General features: G+C 50.8%; 1 protein-coding gene across 2 annotated transcripts in view; it reads right to left on the bottom strand.

Moving 5' to 3' along the window:
* Positions 1-21100, bottom strand: part of st6galnac3 (ST6 (alpha-N-acetyl-neuraminyl-2,3-beta-galactosyl-1,3)-N-acetylgalactosaminide alpha-2,6-sialyltransferase 3) — a 49672-nt gene that overhangs the window by 14035 nt on the left and 14537 nt on the right. For both annotated transcript variants that reach the window (XM_048990009.1, XM_048990008.1), the window contains 2 exons: positions 13067-13222; positions 4255-4664 (listed from right to left, as the gene is read on the bottom strand). In XM_048990009.1, the coding sequence (XP_048845966.1) occupies positions 4255-4664; positions 13067-13195 (539 nt within the window). In that variant the 5' untranslated portion in view covers positions 13196-13222. The remainder of the gene's footprint in view (positions 1-4254; positions 4665-13066; positions 13223-21100) is intronic.

Raw genomic sequence — 21100 nt, 5'->3', positions numbered from 1 at the left:
CCTCCCCCCACTTCTGAAGCATGTTTATCCATGTGGGAGACATCCATCAGGCTCACCATGACTCACCATGACTCACCCTGACTCGTAATGATTCGCCATGACTGCCCCTTCTCCGACTGGTTATCTGGTAATCCCCCCTGCCCGATTACTCCCCCCAGCCCTATCAGAGGGGATTTTACCCGAATGAGCCATCATACCTGCAAGCTTCGTTCGCATCATTACTTTGATTTCATTCGTTGGATTTTCTTCCAGGTCTTTCCGCTGGATGTTCAGAAGGTGCGGCTCACCTGCACCGAGACCTTCGTGCTTGTGATGCTGCTGGTGTTTATGAGAGTAGGGGATAGACAGACGGTGAGAGCCACGTCACCAAAGCTCACCGCCATTACAAACCTGCGAGCTGCACCGGCGGTCCTGCCCGGCCCATCCCTGCTGGTGGGGTGGGCACAGACTCCCCGCTTGCTCTATTACCCGCCTCTCACATACATGCCCAGCGAAGAGTGAAACCACAGCCTGTCCAAAGACCCCCGACAGCATGAGTAATGTCACTCCAAGGACGACACTGCTCGCCTCTCTGCTTGTCTCGACATTACGGGGAGGGACTGGAGCGGACTGCGTATGTGGCTGTGGGATAAACTCCAACATGAAGATTATTCCGCAGCATTGCTGAGAGGTAAAAGCCCAAAGTGACCAAGCCACGTTTAGCATGTTCCTGAATCTTTCTGCAAGAAGCAGCCTGTGTCCCATCTGATGGCCGAAAGACGGCGTTCCCCCATCTGTCATTAACCCGCGATTCGCTGTCCCTCAAAGCATTAAATATGTCATTTAGGCTGCACACACCCATATGGTGAAATGGATCCAATGGTCACCAGGCATCCAGTACAGAAACGGCCATCCAGCCAGGCCACCCCCCCCGACCAGCAGGTGGCACTGCCCACCCCACGGGTATCAGAAGCCAGACTGGGCAGCGTGCCCAGCTCAGCGCATCTCCATTCTGCGGAGCATCGACTGTGACAGCACTTACCGAGAAATAATAACCAGAGAGAACAAGCGGCGTCTTAAAGCCGATCACAGGCAGGTAAGGGGGTCATTATCCGAACGGTGGCAAGCGGAAAAATCTGGAAAGAACGCTGCGGTAATCATCCTGCCATCGTCACTGCCAGCTGATCTGTAGGAGACCCTTTCCGGCAGCGCGGCGAGAGGAGCTGATTCACACACATACATAAGGGTAATAGTAATAATATTATTATTAATGACAACAACAATGACACAGTCTTACACGTGTGGACACTGGCTATTGCGGGCAGAGTCACATGGACCAGCAATCACAGCAAATTCAAACGGGGGGGGGTGCATTGTGCCAGCGAGGAGGGAGGGCAGCCAACTCCCCATTATGAACTGATCCCACCACAAATGGGGACAGTCGAATCCTGCGCAAACACAGCCGACCGTTTAATCTCCTCAAACAGGCTCCCTGAAACTGTTACAGGCCGTCCGCTCCCCGCGTGTCTCTGTGTCATGGCGGGTGCATTTCCACCGACAAGGCCGGACCGCTGGGAGCCCAGCGTCCTTACGGGGGCCCACAAACAGGCCCATAGTACAACAGGCCGTCTGCACCTGGGTTCTGCTGGACCAGATATTAGATTGTAGTAAAGGGTGGAAGCTTCTCACACAGGTATGAATACAAACGTGAGTGTGTGTGTGTGTGTGTGTGTGTGTGTATATGTGTGTGTGTGTGTGTATATGTGTGTGTGTGTGTGTATATGTGTGTGTGTGTATATGTGTGTGTGTGTGTGTATATGTGTGTGTGTGTGTATATATGTGTGAGTGTGTGTATATGTGTGAGTGTGTGTATATGTGTGTGTGTGTGTGAGTGTGTGTGTGTGTGTGTGTGTGAGTGTGTGTGTGTGTGTGTGTGTATGTGTGTGTGTGTGTTGAAATATGTGAGGTTCACAATCCTTCCTCAATGACATTCCCAGTGCAGACAGACACACATCTGCACCAGACCTGACATCATCACCACAATCAGTGAAAAACAGCAGCACTTCAGACCAGGTAGGATGTGTCTGTCTCACACCTTCTCTGGACACCAGGCTCTCCGTGGGGAACCACATTTACAACAAATCACTCCGGGTAAATGGAGCATCAGCAGAATCCGCGAAGATACTCCTGATAGTCTATCAAATTCATGAGGACAAACTCTCAATAAATATTACACATTTTCTTCTGTTAGAGTGTCATTAAATGTGACCTATAATCGAATCTGGCCTTTGTAAGAATAAATTAATCAAGGCCTACGCAGAAATCACTATTCAAAGGCGTATTCTGGGCCCAAGAGTAATTAAGGGACTTTAAAATGTCTCTCCGCATGTTCATTATCGCAGTCATTCTGGGCTGGAATACTCTGCCCTCACTTCTGTTCCCCATAAATAATCCCGATAAATTTCCCGCCTGCCAAAGATCCATTCATATCAGCAGATATATATATATATATATGTTACCCCAGCAGAACAGAGCCGAGCTGCGCAGGGCAGAGCAGAGCTGCGCAGAGCAGAGACGCGCAGAGCAGGGCTGCACAGGGCAGAGCAGAGCTGCGCAGAGCAGAGTAGGGCAGAGCTGCACAGAGCAGAGCAGAGCTGCGCAGGGCAGAGATGCGCAGAGCAGAGCAGAGATGCACAGAGCTGAGCTGCGCAGGGCAGAGCAGAGCCGAACACAGGGCTGCTGACAGTCTGCTGCATGTCCCAGCACACCTGTGATTTCTTGAAGTGAAGCCAGGATCTCCTTTGGTTTGTTTACCTGCTCGCGGCTCCTGCGCTCACAGGTGGCATCTCCCCACCCCACCCCCCCCCCCAAACTTCCCCCCGCGCCATCCGACACACCAGGCCCACGCGGGCACACACAGAGGCCTCACACTGCGCCACCTGAGGACAAACCGGCTGAGAGTTGTCACACTCGGAAACAAATGGAAATCTGTCATGGTAAGGTCACCGTGACTGTGACAAGCAGATCAGACGCCACAGGTACCGAACTTAAACACCTCCTGTGGATTGAGCCTTATTCAGAGACACCCTGAGAATATGCCCCAGTGGACACGAGTGAAACAGGTTACGGCCATTTTGGAAGCAGAAACAGGTTGAACAGCCAGTGACTAATAGTGCTTCCAGTTTAGAAGTATGACCACTCAACACAGACATTAAAAAGACGATCACCTCAAGTACTGACCGGTTATCCTCACTAACGGCAAACGGCAAGTCATCACTTACAGAGCCTTCTGCCTGCAGTCTTACACAGGTCACTCACAGTCTGTCCCCTACGTCTGTCTTTAAGTTGAATTTGTAGGTAAATGGAAAAATAATAATACAGACTATTATTATTATGCAGTATATAATTATTATTATTATACTGCAAATCTAAAGACACATAAACACAGCACTGTACTGCACCTCGAGTCGATGAACTGCTGAAGCTACACAGTGTTTTCAGGAGCATCGCAAAGCAGTGTGGCGTTCGTCATTACTAACCACTGTATGTAGCACAAGTTATTAATGTGACAGCACTTATGGCATTCCGCGTTAAAAGTCCGTAAATTGGAAGTTCGAAAGCCGGGATCTGCCTGTAGACCGTAGTTAGTGGATTATTCAGGATCCCCCTCCCCAGCCAGAGACTGTGTGTGACAGCTGACAGTGCCACCGGGGGACATGCGGGCCCATCTGGACATACGGGGCTGTTTAAACAGTAATCACAGCTACGGGCTAAAAGGACGGGGGATGAAGGGGGGCAGCGTCCTGGGGGGAAAGAAATTGCTGGATGTGTAAAAAGACAACAGACGGGAAACGAAGACAGCGACTGACAGAAAGTTTTATATTGGGGGGGGGAGGTCAAATCTGCTGGGGTAGAGTGGGGAGATGGAGACTGAGCCTGGATGGGATTTGCTGAGGGCTGTCCAGCATCAAGGGCATAGGAACGGGACTTAAAATCAAGTTTTAAGCAACGTTTGACATCCGTATGCATGATACAGGCTAATGCAAATACTAGGCTAACACTAAGCTAATGCTAATGCTGAACTAACGCTAATGCTAAACTCAAACAGAGCGAAACTAAGCTAAATGAAGACAGCGGAGTGTCACGGGGATCTGGCCCGCTGCTGTGAGGAGCTGCAATTAGGACTTTGGTCTGAGGAAGTGCAAAACGGAACCGCAAACGAGGTCACGCGATATGGAGAAAGCAGAAGGAGCGTTCAGAGGGACAGCAGCCTACCTGTCTTTGCCGGTCTCCTCCTTGAAGACACGGTCGCAGTGGTTCATACGCTCTTCCGTGGTGACGTAGACACGTGCCCGAGGGTAACTCTCCATCACCTGCCGCAGCATGTTGTAGACGATGCCACGGCCGTCACGCCTCATGTTCCTCAGGGGCCCCCACACCACGTACACCGTGTCGTTGGCCTGGCCGAAGAAGTAGTGCTGCCTCTGCACGAGCAGCGGCACGCTGGTGTGGGACACGACCCGCAGCGAGGTGCGGCGGCCAACGTCGGCCTCGAAGCCCCGCGTCGGCGCGCTGTTCATGCGCCACACGCAGGAAGCGCGGTCGATCTCGGCTCCTGCCAGGCGGCCCAGCATCTGCCCCGAGCTGGAAACCACGCTGCACGTGTCGCAGGACAGCTTCAGCGGCTGCAGAGACAGGTGAGAGGGACAGGGGGTGGGGGTGGGGGGTGGTTGGTCAGTAAGGCGCCTTTCACTCTAATATGGACGCCCTGTCTGACTGAATCTCAAGGGGTGGATTTGGACGTTTACTTGCTTTCTGAGTGCACCACGCTTTTCACGTGGTATGAAGCATCACACTCAAATTAATTACACACTTAAGCCAATCAGTCTAGCGAGTTTAATCCGAAAACAAGAGAGTGTCGTTAACCCACATCTAACACGCCTGTCATTTCACACTCAGCTACTTTGACATGTTGTCATTGAGATTTTTCTCCCTGAGCACAGCTCACAGCCTGGGGGGGTTAATGCAGCTCCCTGATAGTGCATAGGGAGACAGACGGCAGACTCCCCCAGCCGTTTGACAGGCATTTTCAGCCGTGCCATATTAACAGAGCAGGCCGTGGTAAATCAGCACATACATGCCGCTAAATGTGGAGATAGCAGGGTGACGGTTTTAGATCACACAGGGGTATGCAAGACAGATGCCTCTACGGGACTGTCAGCGGGGCCTGGACAGCAGCTTGCTCCTGGCTGCAGGTTCAAATCCTAGGCTCAGCAGGTCGCGGGTTCAAATCCCAAGCTCAGCAGGTTGCGGGTTCAAATCCCAAGCGCAGCCCTCCAGAGGCTGCTGACCCTATTTTCTCAAAAAATACATGATGCTTTGGATAGAAGTGTCTGCTATATAAATAAATGTATGCAATAATAATAAGCATCAGGAATCTGGTATAAAGCTATAAGTCCCTCAAAGGCCAGGCCAAAAGCCCAGACTAACAGGAGACCTGCACAGCTATCTGTTGAAGATTAAGTGAAATGCGGCAGGAAGGCTTTATCTCCAGGCATGGGGGATGATTTTCAGGCATGAATCACATTTTCCGTCCATGAATAAACGAGAGCGAGCTTCTTCCTAACTTCCAGCATGAACTGGACAGGAACCCATCCGACCAGAAGCTTTAGGAGGATAAGCCTTTTGTGGCTCTTGTGCTTAATGTCAGGTTTTTCCACATGAATGAAGTCTTTAAAAGCAGCACAAAGACTGGGATGGGCAAACCAGGAGTCTACAGGCTACCATGGTTACTGGAAAAGAAGCAGGCCCTTGGATACAGGGAGAGTCGGACGACACCAGGCCAGTCCTCAGAGTCACATCCCCCACCAAGCCGGGGCCGGGGAGTCCGCCATGCCGGCATAGCAGCTGCTGGGTGTCCGTGGACAGACGAGTATCCAGCCTCAGGTGGCCAGTGAGCCAGGCTGGGTCTTTCCTCCTAAATGCTCTGCGGACGTTACTCTTTAACAGCGAGTCTCCATTCCAAGGGTGTAAATTAGCAGGTAATTGAAAAGCCCGCAGACATCAGGGACCAGACGGCTTCCCGGTCGCTGTGCCTATTAATAACCGGATACCCAAACTGGCAGCGAGGCCTTACACAGCCTCTGCGTTACGCAGGTACCCCCCCCCCCCCCCCCCTGCTGTGAGGCTGAATGCTGCACCAGACTATCATCAACAGGAGAAGAGTCTCCACAGATGCTTCCCATCAGTCACGCCTGGAAACAGAAAAGCAGCGTCTTTAAGCGGCACTCCGTCACAGGGCGACCCAGGCAGGCTTCCTGCGAGGACTTACACCCTGAGGGAGAAGGAGCCGGAGCCTTCAGCCCATCGCAGGACATTCTGGAAAGACGTGTTGTGCGTGATGTTAGCCGAGGGCTGCGGAAACACAACGGCCATTTTGCTTTTGAGGACGGTGGCCGGTGATCAGTGTGAGGATATGGACAGGGAGAGGCACTGGGCAACTACTGCAATCGCGTCAACATCGCCATCTTGCTATACAGCGACACTGAGCCAAAGACACAGAAGAACGACAGTGGTGGCCGCGCCACACAACCTGAGGGTGAGTACCCAAGAGGGAGGGGCTAAAGGGCTTCCCAAATGTACAAAACTGTCAGTAAGCTGAAGGGCAGGTGGAGGTTGTGATGTTGACAGCAGCAGAGGGAGGCACATCAGATGGGACGTGGCAGGGGTTCAGTGACCCCTCTGGGCAGCCGCAGTCTCAGGTTCCTCACAGGTCTTTGTGCAGCTTCTCTCAAAGCAACGTCTAATCATAACGGAAACAAGGGTGAGATCAACGGCAGCTGGAAACCAAGGACCTAAGCATGTGCTAAACGCGAACGAGCTTCCCAAGATGATTCTACACTTAAGCGACTATTTATTCCTGGGATCTTCTTCTGTTTTCATGTGAATAGGAACGTCGTTACCAGGAGAGCACTGTAAATATCGGTGATACAACCAACCAGCAAACGAATCAATCACACGCACACAAGTAAACTAGCAACACAATCAATCACACACACAGACACACACACACCCACGAATGAACCAGCAAACCAATCAATTACACACGAGTAAACCAGCAAAACAATTAATCGCGCATGTAAATCATCAACACTATCAAACAAAGATAAATAAACCAGTAGCTTGATCTACTAACATGCCTTTGCTGAATGGATGAAAGCAGAGTAAACGGGTCTATAAGCGCTGGAGGCGTCACGGGTAACCGGGTTACAAAACCCAGCCGACCCGACTGGAATAAGCAGCCTGTTAAGGGTTCATGGGGGGGACGGGGGTCTGACCGTAACTTGGAGGGGATGTTTCATAAAACAGGCCACAAATTTTAAAGGGAGTGGAAATAAACATGCATGGACACACATATGTCTGACACATGGATGGATGGATTTCAGTGAATGTGGTTTGTATGTGTTTGTATGTGTTCTGTGCCCGGTCTGATCTGGGGGGCTTTCCAATGCCTTGGGAGGCTCCTCCCACATTCCCACGTGGGTCAGGGCTCTGGGCTGTATTTCAATGTGCTGCTTTTTGCTAATTGTTGGCGTTTCACTCTGCTGACGTTAAATGGCCTCTCCGCCATTTCATGCTGACGCTCCGTTTGCAGAAAACATTCAGTTTGTTTGATCCAAAGCACCCTGAGGTTGGTCTCCGTCCCTGTGGTCGTTCATCCTCTACCCGTCCCAAATCCTGCACACATTTCAGGGAGGAAGGTCTTTACAAGAAAATTACACCGAGCCATAAATAAATAAATAAGGTCAGTACATCACAATATTCATGATTGATTTTATGTTGACGCTGAGGATCAATCGATGCATTAACGGGAAAAAAAAAATCGAAGTTGTGTCAGACTAAAGGGTCTCGCTTGAACAGCTTGAGGTCACAGAATGAAACATGTTACTCCAGACAAGGGGCGCAGGCCGGCGTCATCACCAAACCCTTCTCATGCTTTCCAGAATGAGGCTAAAGAGCGGCGCACTCTGATGAAATGACATGGTAAAGGGAGCTAGCGGGATCAGTGGGAACCAGCGGGAGCCAGTGGGAACCAGCAAGATCAGCGGGAGCCAGTGGGATCAGCGGGAGCCAGCGGGATCAGCGGGAGCCAGCGGGATCAGCGAGAGCCAGCGGGATCAGCGAGAGCCAGCAGGATCAGCGAGAGCTAGCAAGATCAGCGAGAGCAGCGGGATCAGCGTGTGCAGTGAGCTGAGCGTGACACAGCCTCATTCCTCACTCAGATTTTAACCTGATTTACTCGTGCATCCATGGGGGGTGGGAGGAGTGATTTATTATCAAAATGGCTTTGTGTGCCGCCCCATGCCTGATATCCTGGCACAGCTGGGTCATGGGGGCAACGTGTCCCCACAGCTATCCCAAAAAGTAGACCCCATTTCAGGCTGGGCTCCCCTGCTATGTGCTGACAATGCCCTCGACACCAACCTCAATGCCACCAGTAACGCCCTGATAATACCCTGACGATGCCTCCCACTACGCCAATGACGATGCCCCCAACAACGATGGCCCTGATGACACTTTGATGATGCCCCCATCCATGTCCTTGATGATGCCATTGACAACACCCTGGCAATGCCCCCGACAGCAGCCCTGAGGATTTGACGTTGCTTTCGGGATAAACTGCACTGGAACTGGAACAGAAAGGAGTGTCCGGAAGTTTGAGGAAAATGAGACTCCGACACCATTAAAACAGCCAATTAACCAAACAGATGATTTCATTATGTTAAAGTGACTCCTTTAGGGATATGGCTTCATGCTGAAATATCAGGATGCAAAGATGGTTCTTACGGGCAGAGTTCTCCCCCGACTTCCCCCCGCCCCTGTACTCCCTGTCCCTTCCAATTCATCGTACTGCATGATGCGGTCTCCCCCCCCCACCCCGCTCCCCAGAACCGTTGCAGTCCAGGCGCATTTGTAAATGTAACGGCGTCAAGCGCAATTGAGACAGAGATTTAGCTGCACCATGCAGATCAGAACCGCGCACCAGCCGCAACAACATCCATCCTAATGAGGAGGAAACCAACCAATGGACTGAACTGGAAAAATAGCCCACTGGCCCCCAAGTGGCCACACATTGGTATGACATTAACAGGCTGGTCTGCAAGAATCGCTGCTCCTTCTTAATGGGGCTGGTGGTCATCAGGGAGGACACCCTGCTGGGGGGGGGGATTCTGGCTAGGGAGAGCTACAGCAACACAGCTTTCAGGAAACATCTCAACTGCTGCTGGATTTATGCGTGACTCATCTAAAGCTCCGATTTAAAGCTCCAATTAATTAGCTGGTAGAGTGAAGGAAAACGGATCAGCACCAGAGGCAAAGCTGTCTCAGAACGCGATCGACGGACGGGGTCACTGCAGCACAGACCAGATCAGTACCAGATGCAAAGCCGTCTCAGAACGCGATCGACAGACGGGGTCACTGCAGCACAGACCAGATCAGTACCAGACGCAAAGCCGTCTCAGAACGCGATCGACAGACGGGGTCACTGCAGCACAGACCAGACCAGCACCGGACGCAAAGCCGTCTCAGAACGCGATCGATGGACGGGGTCACTGCAGCACAGACCAGACCAGCACCAGTCACAAATCCGTGTAGGATTGTGATCAATGAATGGGGTCACTACAAACCTGACCAGATCCGCACCAGATGCGAAGCTGCCCAGGAATGTAATCAGTGGAGGGGTCACTGCGGGTCTGACCGGATCAGTATCAGACACAAATCTGTCCCAGAATGTGGTCGTTGGATGGGGTCACTGCGGGTCTGATCGGATCAACACCAGACGATAAGCCGTCCTGGAATGTAATCGATGGGCGGGGTCATCACAAGAATGAATGGATCAGTACCAGACTCAGAGCCGTCTTGGAACACGATCGATGGACGGGGTCACTGCGTGACTGACCGGATCAGCATCGGATGCAAAGCCTTCTAGGAACGTGTTCGATGGACGGAGTCACTGCAGGACTGACTGGATCACTATCAGATGTACAGCTATCCTGGAACGTGATCGATGGACGAGATCACTGCATGCTTGCCAATACTGCCATCAAAATGGAGATGTGACTGTAATTGTCACTGTGTCACTGAATAATGTTGCTGCATTATGGCGTCATGTGTTATCACTGAGTGTTTATGTCACTGCATTACTGTCATGGAATGATGCCACTGATGATTATATTGTGATGTTATTGGTATGGAACGATGATGCAGTGATGATTTCTCTGTGCTTTTGTCGCTGATGCTGCATCCAAAATCACACACTTCCATACTAATCAGTGCCCCAAATTAGTATGTCAGATGTAATAGTGCATCTGAAATCACAGTGTGCATCAGTTACATGCACAAGAAGTTCATGAATGACACTACATTTGGCCAAAATCTGGAATGAAAATGGAGATCAGCAGTAATGGTGTTTTTAATCATGAGTATAATTCTTAATTATGGAACTCATGTGATTATTTATAAAGTATGACAGACGTATTAATTACGTTGGTTTATTTTTTCTTTATAAGTTTTAAAGAGCAGGACGCAAAATTGTTGATGTGATGACAAGATAATGTCACATCTAAAGCGCAGGGGGCTGTGCTGCAGGTGAAGAGGTGCGTTTGGTAAACGGTTCATGAAATGGCTGCTTGTTGTTTTCACACGGTGACTGTGGACAAACAGCAGCTCTGGGTGAGTCGGGACGTCTGTCAGTAAAAGCCCAGCAGCTGGAAGGTGACGCCATGCAGCCGGAACGCTTGTGCTCGGCCAATAAGGAATCGTACTAAATGACCGTAGATGTTGTATGTCCCAGTGGCGGATGGTGATGTTTAAAACGGGGCGAACACACTGTCAGTCTTCTTTCTTGTCTTAGCCAGTCAGATACTACATGTAAATTAGGCTCCCTTTCCATTGGTAAGAAATGACCCTTTATCCTCTCGTTCCAGCATGGCTCCTTCGCCAGCATTTTGACCATACAGGCAGCTCACGAAGTGAGCTAACTGCAAACTAGTTTACTAAATATCACTGAAATTTCACTGAAAATTAAACAATGATCAGATTTATAACAATTATAATGACTTTATTTACCATATTTACAAATGCCAATGCTGAAAGATAACAAAGATATGATAGAAAATGTTAAACTGTCACTCTGTACCGTAACCAGACACTTCTGTGCCCCTGTAAGCGGCAGAATGAAAGACTCCGGGGAGCCACAGGCGCCGACCGCATGTTGGTCATTAGCATTAATGTTATCGCCAGCATTAATGGTGTCCTGACTTGTCTCCCAGTCACCATAGAGAAAATCCTGGGGAGACGAGGGGAGACGCGGGGAGACGAGGGGAGACGCGGGGAGACGAGGGGAGACGAGGGGAGAAGCGGGGAGACGCGGGGAGACGAGGGGAGACGAGGGGGAGACGCGGGGGAGACGCGGGGGAGACGCGGGGGAGACGCGGGGGAGACGCGGGGGAGACGAGGGGAGACGCGGGGAGACGAGGGGAGACGAGGGGAGACGCGGGGAGAAGCGGGGAGACGCGGGGAGACAAGGGGAGACGAGGGGGAGACGCGGGGGAGACGCGGGGGAGACGCGGGGGAGACGAGGGGGAGACGAGGGGGAGACGAGGGGGAGACGCGGGGGAGACGAGGGGAGACGCGGGGAGCTTTTTCAGTTGATATGAACACCGATCGCGATCGGTCAGGTTTTTGGTCCCCATGTCAGCACCACTAGCCAGGAGGCAGCCTAAGAAACCAGGCATGAGTCACTTTTCCTCCCGCTCAGATATTTCTGCGGCAAAAAGGGGGGGAGGGGGGCTTTAATGATCTTCCGCCCCTGGTTGCCGCCACCACACCGCATGGAGTTGGTATTCCACGCACTTCAGCAAATAAACCGATGGCAAATTGACTCTGTCACCAGCGGTAATGGCAGGAGACCTCTGGGACAGGAAGTGGAAATTTAGACGTGACACGAGCTTCACTCCAGACGAGCAGGCGGGTCAGGGCCCCTCCCTGAATTCTACAAGGCAAATGCGGCCATGTTGTGGGTGGCTAGTGCCGCCCTGCGTTTCTGCACCGTTTGCATCCAAATCTCCATGTCCTGTTCAGCTAATGAGATCCCACAAAAGCTTTCGGACGTCCATGACGTCCCTGCTGAGGCGAGCCTGAGAGTGACAGGAGGCGTGAGCCCTGGAAACGCGGGAATCAGTCGGAGAGGAAGGACACCTTCACTGGAGGGTGGGGGGAGAAGGCCAGAGAGCTGTGAATATTCATAAGCAACGTCATCGCATCAGCGCAGCCCTCTGCCGGCGCCGCATGGAGTCAGGACACCCAAACCGGCATCTCTCATCATCAAAGGTGCAGCCTGACCTCGGCATGGTGGCAGAGACAGCGGACGCGCACGCGCACACACACACACACACACACACACACACACACACACACACACACACACACACACACACACACACACACATGCATGCATAAGCGCACACACCAGGCACACATGTGCACAGACACGCAGGGCAGCCCTACCACAGGTCAGAGCCGGAGTGCGTTGTCACGTGTGAGACAGCTCATGGGAATCGTGTCTCTTAAAACCCAGGAGAGGTAACACAAAAACACGTTAGAGGATCACACAACCGAGGACGTGCTGTGCATCCAGTGTGCTGAACACAGCAGGGCTACATCGTGACAGCAACAGCCTGACGAATTCCCCGAGAGCTGCCAGAATGCTGCGTCCCCATCAGCAGCCACCCCTGCATGGTTCAGGGGTAACATGCAGCCAACCCTCTGAGCTTTTACCCAGAACATGCCCTGCTGGCGCGTTTCCACGCACGCTGACTGGTCCCCCCAATTACAGCCCTGTCTGTCTGCATCTGGCTTATCAGGAAAGAGCTCCGTGGGTATTTACAGGTTGTGCTGTGAGGGATGCCCTTCATCTGACCTCACTGAAGCGGCGACGCATCTAAATGAACTTTAATGAACCAAAGTCTTAAACTTGAACTTAATGGCTGGGGGGCATTTTGAGCCAACGTCACTGCATGTCACTCACCTCCTGATCCGGGACCCGCACGTATCCCGCGTGCGGCTTGGGCGCCTTGCGCTGGCCAAACACCTGCTGCAGCAGCACAGAGGAGCTCTCAGTGTAGCTGATCACGCCGAAGACGGACAGCGCCACCATGAGGACGATGGCGATGACGTACTTCCTCTAAGGTTAGGAGAGAGGATAGAAAACGAGCAGGCGGTCAGCAGGCGGTCAGCAGGCGGTCTGCAGGAGGTCTGCAGGAGGTCTGCAGGAGGCCCGGGTATGTCCAGAGACCCGGCACAGCGACTCTGGAGCAGAACAAAGCGTCACACAAAGTGTGGTGGCTCCTAATGAACGAATCACTGCAACGTGTCACTCAAGACTCCGTCTCCTGACAGTCTATTTGATATCATGGGTTGTTTCCATATTTCAAAATGGAAATTAGGCTTTTGCCACATCAACAACATTATTTTCTCATTTACAGGACAGGAACAAGCAGCTCTCGACACCGAGTGAGAAATTAGACCTGCTCCATCTGGCAGTTATGACAGTAATCCATCCTGGTACATAAGACGTGTGTGTGTGTGTGTGTGTGTGTGTGTGTGTGTGTGTGTGTGTGTGTGTGTGTGTGTGTGGCGGGGGGGGGGGGGGGGGGAGGATTAATCCCTCAAGGTATAACCGCACATCACAAGAGAAAGTGAAGCGGCGCCATGGAAACCATAGGTGGTGCAGAAAATAAATCAAGGAATGAGGAAGAAATAAACTAATAATCAGCAAAGCAGGACCGTGACACCAAGCAGGACCGTGACACCAAGCAGGACCGTGACACCAAGCAGGACCGTGACACCAAAGCAGGACCGTGACACCAAAGCAGGACCGTGACACCAAAGCAGGACCGTGACACCAAAGCAGGACCGTGACACCAAAGCAGGACCGTGACACCAAGGCAGGACCGTGACACCAAGGCAGGACCGTACACCAGACCATGCCCACTATACCACACCAGTGGTTCATGTCCAGTGATCCAAACAGCAGCATATCTGGGAGAATCAGGGCGAGCGGTTTTCCTGTGAAATATCTGGCTCCTTCTCAGCTCAGAATCCTGTTTCCTGTTTATTCTCTCTCACTTCAAAGTAAATTAACCTTAATTTCTCACCCAACCCTCCCAAAAAGCTTTCGTGCAAAATCATCAGGCCTTGGCAGAAGTTTTCAAACAGAGCCTCTTTATACGTGCACAGAGCAAAGCCTGGATGTAGAAATATCACTAGAGCATCAAAAGAGAGAAAACACTTTCATCTATTAAGCTCCTTCAAACAAACATCTGGTCTCACCTTAGGAACCTAAGGTGGCACAACCGTTCCAAACCTGACTGTCTTCTACTAAAACCATGAGTGTTTGAAGGGACTATGAGCTTTCGCTGGTACCCAAATGAGCTTTGCAAGCAAATCGGAAGCATTAGGGTGAAGCTGGCAGACCTGCACAAGGAAAGTGTGAGATGCTTCTGAAGAAGAGGCATCACCATCTCATGCATCCACATCTCTGAACACAAGTGTTAGGAGGTCACTGGATTTCCGATTCCCATCAAACTGCGAAGCGAAGACGATGGAGACTGTTACCATGAATAAAGATGTCAGACGAAGATGTTGCCCCCTGCACCAATCTGAGGCACCATAACAGCTTCTGGGAGCCTTGAGGAGCCTTCACGCCTCTCAGACCAACTCCCCTCGATCTTTGTGTGTTCAGCACATCTACACTTTCAGCTTGCAGTATTATCATTTCATACTGTTTGTACATAGTTACACACAGCACCTTGAACATGGCAAAAAAAGGTAAAAAGAACATTTATAAAAACAAAATATTTTTTTAATATTTTAAGCAGCCCCACTTAATCATGAGAGATTAACAGGACGGCGGTCACTTGGCTGTGGGATCTCAAGCAGAGGCTGCCTGCAAGTTACTCCAGACATCACGGTATGAAGAGGAGAAATTAAGGAGGGAGACGGGGATGGTGAACATGGGGGCTTCCACCCACAGGGGGGGTCTGGAGCTGCAGAGGGCGCAAGTGAGAAGAGCAGGGCTGTGATCCAGGTACGCAGGGAGCCACACGGCACATTCAGTGACTCTCGTGGCAAAAGCAATAAAATATATTCCTCGTTTGACTTTCATCTCGGCCAGAAATCGCCCATTATGATTAGTCAGTTTAAAGCTGCCAGGGAATTGATGCTGAACTGGGATATGTGGGTAATGCCACTAGGGGGTGCTGTGTGTCTCAATGAGTCTGGCCTCTATGCATGTGAAGAAGGTTACTGGTTGGAATTGCAGGGGTCGGCTGATTGATGCTGCCGCTCGGCCCTTGAGAGAGACTCAGGCCCAGGCTTCTCACTCATCTGCGTGTGTGTGTGTGTGTGTAGATTAGGTTTATATTAAATTGTGGGGACCAAATGCCCCCCACAATGTGATAAAAACCTGTTATTTTGATATTGTGGTGACAACTTTTTTCAGTAAAAATGCCAAAAGACTTGAATTTTGTTGTGGTTATTTATGGTTAAAGTTAGGTGGGAGTTAAGATCGTCGTGTTGGGATTAGAGTTTTCCACATACAGATGAATGGAGAGTCCCCACAATGATACAATTAGAAACCTGTGTGTGTCTGTCTGTCAGCCGAAGGTGAGCATGAAGCAAAAAGAAGCACAAACAAACAGCCCATGAATCACCATTTCATTTAGCATCCGTGCATCGAGCTGCATCTCTAAAAGCCCAAATGCCTGTTACAGCCCAGCTGGTCACATGCATTCTGGGACATAAATCCCTTGGGACAAGGACAAGCCAACGTCGGCGTCCAGAGAGAGTTCAGCGTCAGTATCGGCGAGATCCAGAGCAGCAGCAGGGGCAGGACAACCAGCGGGATGAACGGGGGCTCGCAAAATAAACGATCCCCAGCAAACTCAAAATACCCCTCACCTGTCATCATCTCCCTCAGGCTGGCCCAGAAGCACCTCCCATCATTGAATCAGACCGCACAGCCTGCAATCACTTCCTGGGAAGGAGCGTTTGGCTGATTGCAGGCTTTAAGTTGACATGAGTGGCTGACAGCCGTTTGGTCTTGAGTGAGGCGCTCAGACCGAAGTGAAAGGTATTTATTTAAAGTCAGAAACCCCAACGAAAATCAGCTTTTCAGAATTAATAACATTTTCAGTTGTACTGGGCAGCTCTCCTGCCAAAGGTGAGTACGTCTGTATACTGCGTATTGACCAGCAGCGTTCCTGTGGCCCTCACGTTTATAACCAGGAGCCCTGCTCTGCTTCTCACCTTAACGTTTATACTGTAGCATAAACTTGGAGATCTACAGGATATTCCGAAGGAGGAAGCTTTGGGGGCTAGTCAGCCCGGCCGACCCGGGGGCCGTGGACGTTTTGATTCTGCGGCCATTGTGTTCTTCTCGCTGTGGACGTTTTGATTCTGCGGCCATTGTGTTCTTCTCGCCGTGGACGTTTTGATTCTGCGGCCATTGTGTTCTTCTCGCCGTGGACGTTTTGATTCTGCGGCCATTGTGTTCTTCTCGCCGTGGACGTTTTGATTCTGCGGCCATTGTGTTCTTCTCGCTGTGGTTAGAACGACTCCGTCACTCTGGGCAGACTTTTGGAAAGTCTGGGACATCATCCTGCAATGAGCACCACAAGCCTGGTCCTCATCTTCTTGATTTACAGGAAATAACCGTTAGCTGAGTCATGCAGGACGCTGGTCCCTGTACAGGGACGCCAGCCACTATATGACAAGTCTAATTAGCTTGACTGATAAGAACCTGTTGTTCATGCTGCAGTCATCCTAAAGCTGTATTTGGAATCATTTTCCATCCATCCATCCACTTTCTGGAGCTGCTTGTCTTACTCAGGGTTGCGGGAGGTACAGAGCCGATTCGCGCCAACCCAGGAGGGGGCGCCAACTCATGGCAGCTCACACTCACTGGACGGTTGGCTGGGATTATTCTGCACTATCAGCCCCTTCAGTCCTTTACGATCCTGCTTCTCAAAGCCCAACTTTTTCCAGGCACTGATGCATTTTCCACCAGCAGGCTCCCTGCTGACACACTCTCTCTCCGGGCCGCTCCCACCCTCACAGCCATGCTCGTGCCCCCCATGCCAGTCTGACCCTGCCCAGCCCGGGGACAATCACAGCCACTCGCAATCTTTGATCTGGAAATAAATTGCTCGCTGGCTCCAGTTCACCCCCTCAAAGTGCAACATGGTCTCACCCAGTAGATATAAACAACTTTAAACTCATGTCAATTTCAGAATTTGGACAGAAGGCACAGTGTAAGCATGAGGTAAAACTGGAATATATGCCATTAGTATATTACAAGTACTGTGGGTTTTTCATTTACATTTGCAAAGAGGCATCTTAATTTGGTTAATTTTCCATTTACATTTGAGATCTAGATGTAATTAATTTCTGTTGTGATGAATCCTTGGATTTGCTGGAAATCTCAGAAAGGGTTTCTTTTCATACTGACTGATTTAATCTTTCAAATGAAATCACACTTTTCCATCTGAGAACCTCTCAGCATCTAATCTGAAGTCTTCCTTTCAAACGGCTGTATCTCGCTTGTAACGTGGCACTTCTGTGCTTTGGCCTGAAAGAGTGACCCCTCATGGCAGACGCTTCTGCTGAGTGGAAAGCGGCTCTCAGGCTGGGATAATACTGAAAGGGAAGCGAGCCTAAGAGAGCCGGGATGGACACAAAGGGATCTCAAAGAAACCTGCAACGGAGCCGGCGAGCAACGGAGCCACTTTTATCTCCAAGGAGACAGCAGACAGAAAATTACATTTGCATTGCAAAAACACTGTTGACTGGCACATCATCCACAACACTATGGCCTAGTAGGCGGCTAAAATCCAATTTTAATTGACAAGGAGATTGATTGAGAAATATTTACCAAATAATCCTTCAGCTCATCAGCCGGTAATGTCTGGGAAGTGGCTGTAGCCCATGTGCCCACCATGGCCACCAGAGCAGAGGACGCTTTGGGGCTCCGAATCGAACCCCCCACCATGACCGTTTATAGGCTGAGCTTTTCTCGAGTTACTCTTAAAACGTCCGCTTACGCAAAACAAAATCCATCAGTACATAATTATTTGAAAATTATGAATAATCATACACAGAAACAGCTTTATTTAAATACTTAGTGAAAATGTGTAAAACTGAACCATGATTTTTCCAGAATTACGCACTAATCTCTCTCTCTCTCTCTCTCTCTCACACACACACACACACACACACACACACACACACACAGCTGATTCTGGCAGATTTTCAGTTACCCATTAATTATTTTCCCAAATAAATGCAGTGTAAACAAACCTTCAAACACCAGCCTATTTACATTCCGTTTACCGCGTCTGGGAGACACTCACTGAATGCACGCTTCTCAAGCACACTCGTAAACAGAACCCTCATTTCCACTGGACAGGTGGTCCCTGGCTGGCACCGGGCATGTGGAAGGACCCTGCTCAGACCCACACGGAGCCAGGATTCGCTGGTGGAGGGGCTTTGGGCCAAGCTGACGACAGTGGGGACACCAGACTCACCGAGACCTGCCTGACAACCAGGTGAATATTGCTTCTTGCAAAAATTTCTGCCCAGGTATGACAGCAAACCACTCGTTCAGAGGAGCACCGCCCCCAGCCCCGTCTCCATGGCGACACACGGTGCTAAACCCTTAGCGTCCTCCTCTCCTTTCACAAACACCAAGGATGCATCAAATATCAGGAATGCATCAGTTGCGTCCTCGCCAACGAGAATAATCCCATGATTCATTGAGTCCCAAATTTGTTCTTGGTAGGGTTAGCAAGACCACTCTGCAAGACAGGAACAGTCTTTGCATTTTTGGTACTGACATCCACTGTTTAAGCGCATGCCCAATCCTGCCCTTCCGAACACCCGCCTAAAAATAATATCATGTCACGCAAAGTGCTCTGCGTTTCCACTGATCTGTGTGCAAGACGGCAGCCTGTAATAGGACTTCGCAGGTTACGCTATAAAACGTGAACATCACGACACGGTACTTAAATAAGTGTGTTAACAGCTATTTTTACTGGCCAGAAGGGGAAAATAGACTCATTAAATTAAAAATTTGTGATGGAGCGCAGTGCCGGTGAGTCAGCGGGAGGTTCTGCGTGAGTAAAGCCCCAGAGGTCAGTGACGGCTACTTAATGACCCGTGAAGAAGCGGCGCGACCGCCCTCCCCATGGAGGACGAGGCCGACACCATGCGACCATCCGCTAAAAACAGAACCGCAGGTACACCTCAGCCGAGAGTTTCATGCTCCTCACAAAGTCCAGAGAGATTAATACCTGGGCAAAGAGAGGCAGACGCTCTCTGAGGTCGCTTCAGATTGCATCAGAAAATGAGTTTGGTTCCAAACCTACAAGCAGCAGTGGTGCTGCAACACTTTCGATTCTGTCTCCGTACGTTTCCTGTCGTTCCCGGAAAACGGCGATTGCAAAGTCTCCCGCGAGCCCCTCTATCCCATCCATCGCATTTCCGCTTACCGACTCCCCTGACAGTTTTTTGCACTTCGTTTTATTTTTGGAGGCGATCTGAATTGAATTTGATTTTCACTCATGCCGCTGTTGTTCGGGGTTGTTGCGCTTCATCACAGACCCTGGAGGAGAGGAACCAGGCTCCCCCAGAGACAGGCGCTGGCTGTGAGCAGACGGGGGTGTGACGTGGGGGCCGGTGACTGCCAGACACGGGCCTATAGACTGAAATGCTGAACGCAAGGCGCACATCTACATGACGCCAAAGTGATTCACCCGCTACGCAGCAGCCAAGTCCAGGGAAAAGTGGACTTCATGCATTTTTCTAAATACATACTAATTTAATCTAATCCTCGGGGCTGAAGATGCTGAGCTTGCAAGCATAATATTTACATTTCAGCTTTACACTATAATTTGGGTAAAATGGCCACATTAACATTCATTAATATTTATTTTTGGATATCACACTATAAAAAAACTGCACAGAGCCTCGTTTATGTAAACAGAATTATGCACGCTGAGTAAACAGCATTTTGAGCAGAGGGATCAGCCAGTAAGGAGCAGTGACGTCACCGGGGCCATAAACCAGGCTGCGTCAGCAGGGGGCAGCGACGTTACTGTCAGTAAAACAGGCTTTATGGCTCCTGAGCTCCCTCGAGTCCCCACGATGAGGACTGGTGCAAAAAGCCAGCAAACCGCAGGAGCTTCGGGGAAGACATTCGTGTAGCTACGTCTCTCCATGAAGAGGGTCTGGGTGAAATTAGGCAGACGGCGACGCCCTGAGAGGTTTGTGCTGCAATAAAGGTGCCTGTGACGAGTCTCCTCTTAGCAGAGGGCCGCTGTCAGCTCACGGGATTCGCCCTGTTAGCTACACAGGAGGATCTCACGCTATAAAACTTTAATCATGAAATAAGACACAAACCGTCTACCCGAGCACCGCAGACAGAAGCTCATCGCTGAACAGTGACCTGCAGAATGAAAGATGGCAGCCTTCCCAGCGCAAGACACCGGCCATGATAATGCAGCTACGTGGTAAGATGGCCTCATAAAACATGCGACCTTTCAGTCCATTAGGAAGCAGAGAGGCGGCCAGCAGCCTGTAGCTGGTGACATTTGGGCTGCGTCACCCTGGGACTCTGCCATCATATTTATGGATAATAGATAATACAGCCGTCTATGTCACTTTTATGTGTGCAATCCACGTCCAGAGCATCGCCAAGTGACTGTCCCTTCCTCGCGTCTCAGATATAGTAAATGAACCCCGTATAATTACTGACACATCCACAATCCAACAAACAGTGCCCTTCAGACGTTTCCAGTCCACGTTCACCGCTTATGGAATTTCCCCGCTGCGCTCCGTCAGTAACCTTCCTCGAACCTTTTTACAGGTGCGTAACCCTGGCAGCTGGCATGCGTGTCACCCTTCCCGCCTGCCAACGCGTAACCCTGCCTGCCCGCCCGCCGGCGCGTAACCCTGCCTGCCCGCCCGCCGGCGCGTAACCCTGCCTGCCCGCCCGCCGGCGCGT

Source organism: Brienomyrus brachyistius, chromosome 21, assembly GCF_023856365.1.
Source record: "Brienomyrus brachyistius isolate T26 chromosome 21, BBRACH_0.4, whole genome shotgun sequence".
In the NCBI taxonomy this organism is placed as follows: domain Eukaryota; kingdom Metazoa; phylum Chordata; class Actinopteri; order Osteoglossiformes; family Mormyridae; genus Brienomyrus; species Brienomyrus brachyistius.
The sequence above is the reverse complement of the archived record's forward strand: the minus strand, read 5'-3'. Positions and strand labels throughout refer to the sequence as shown.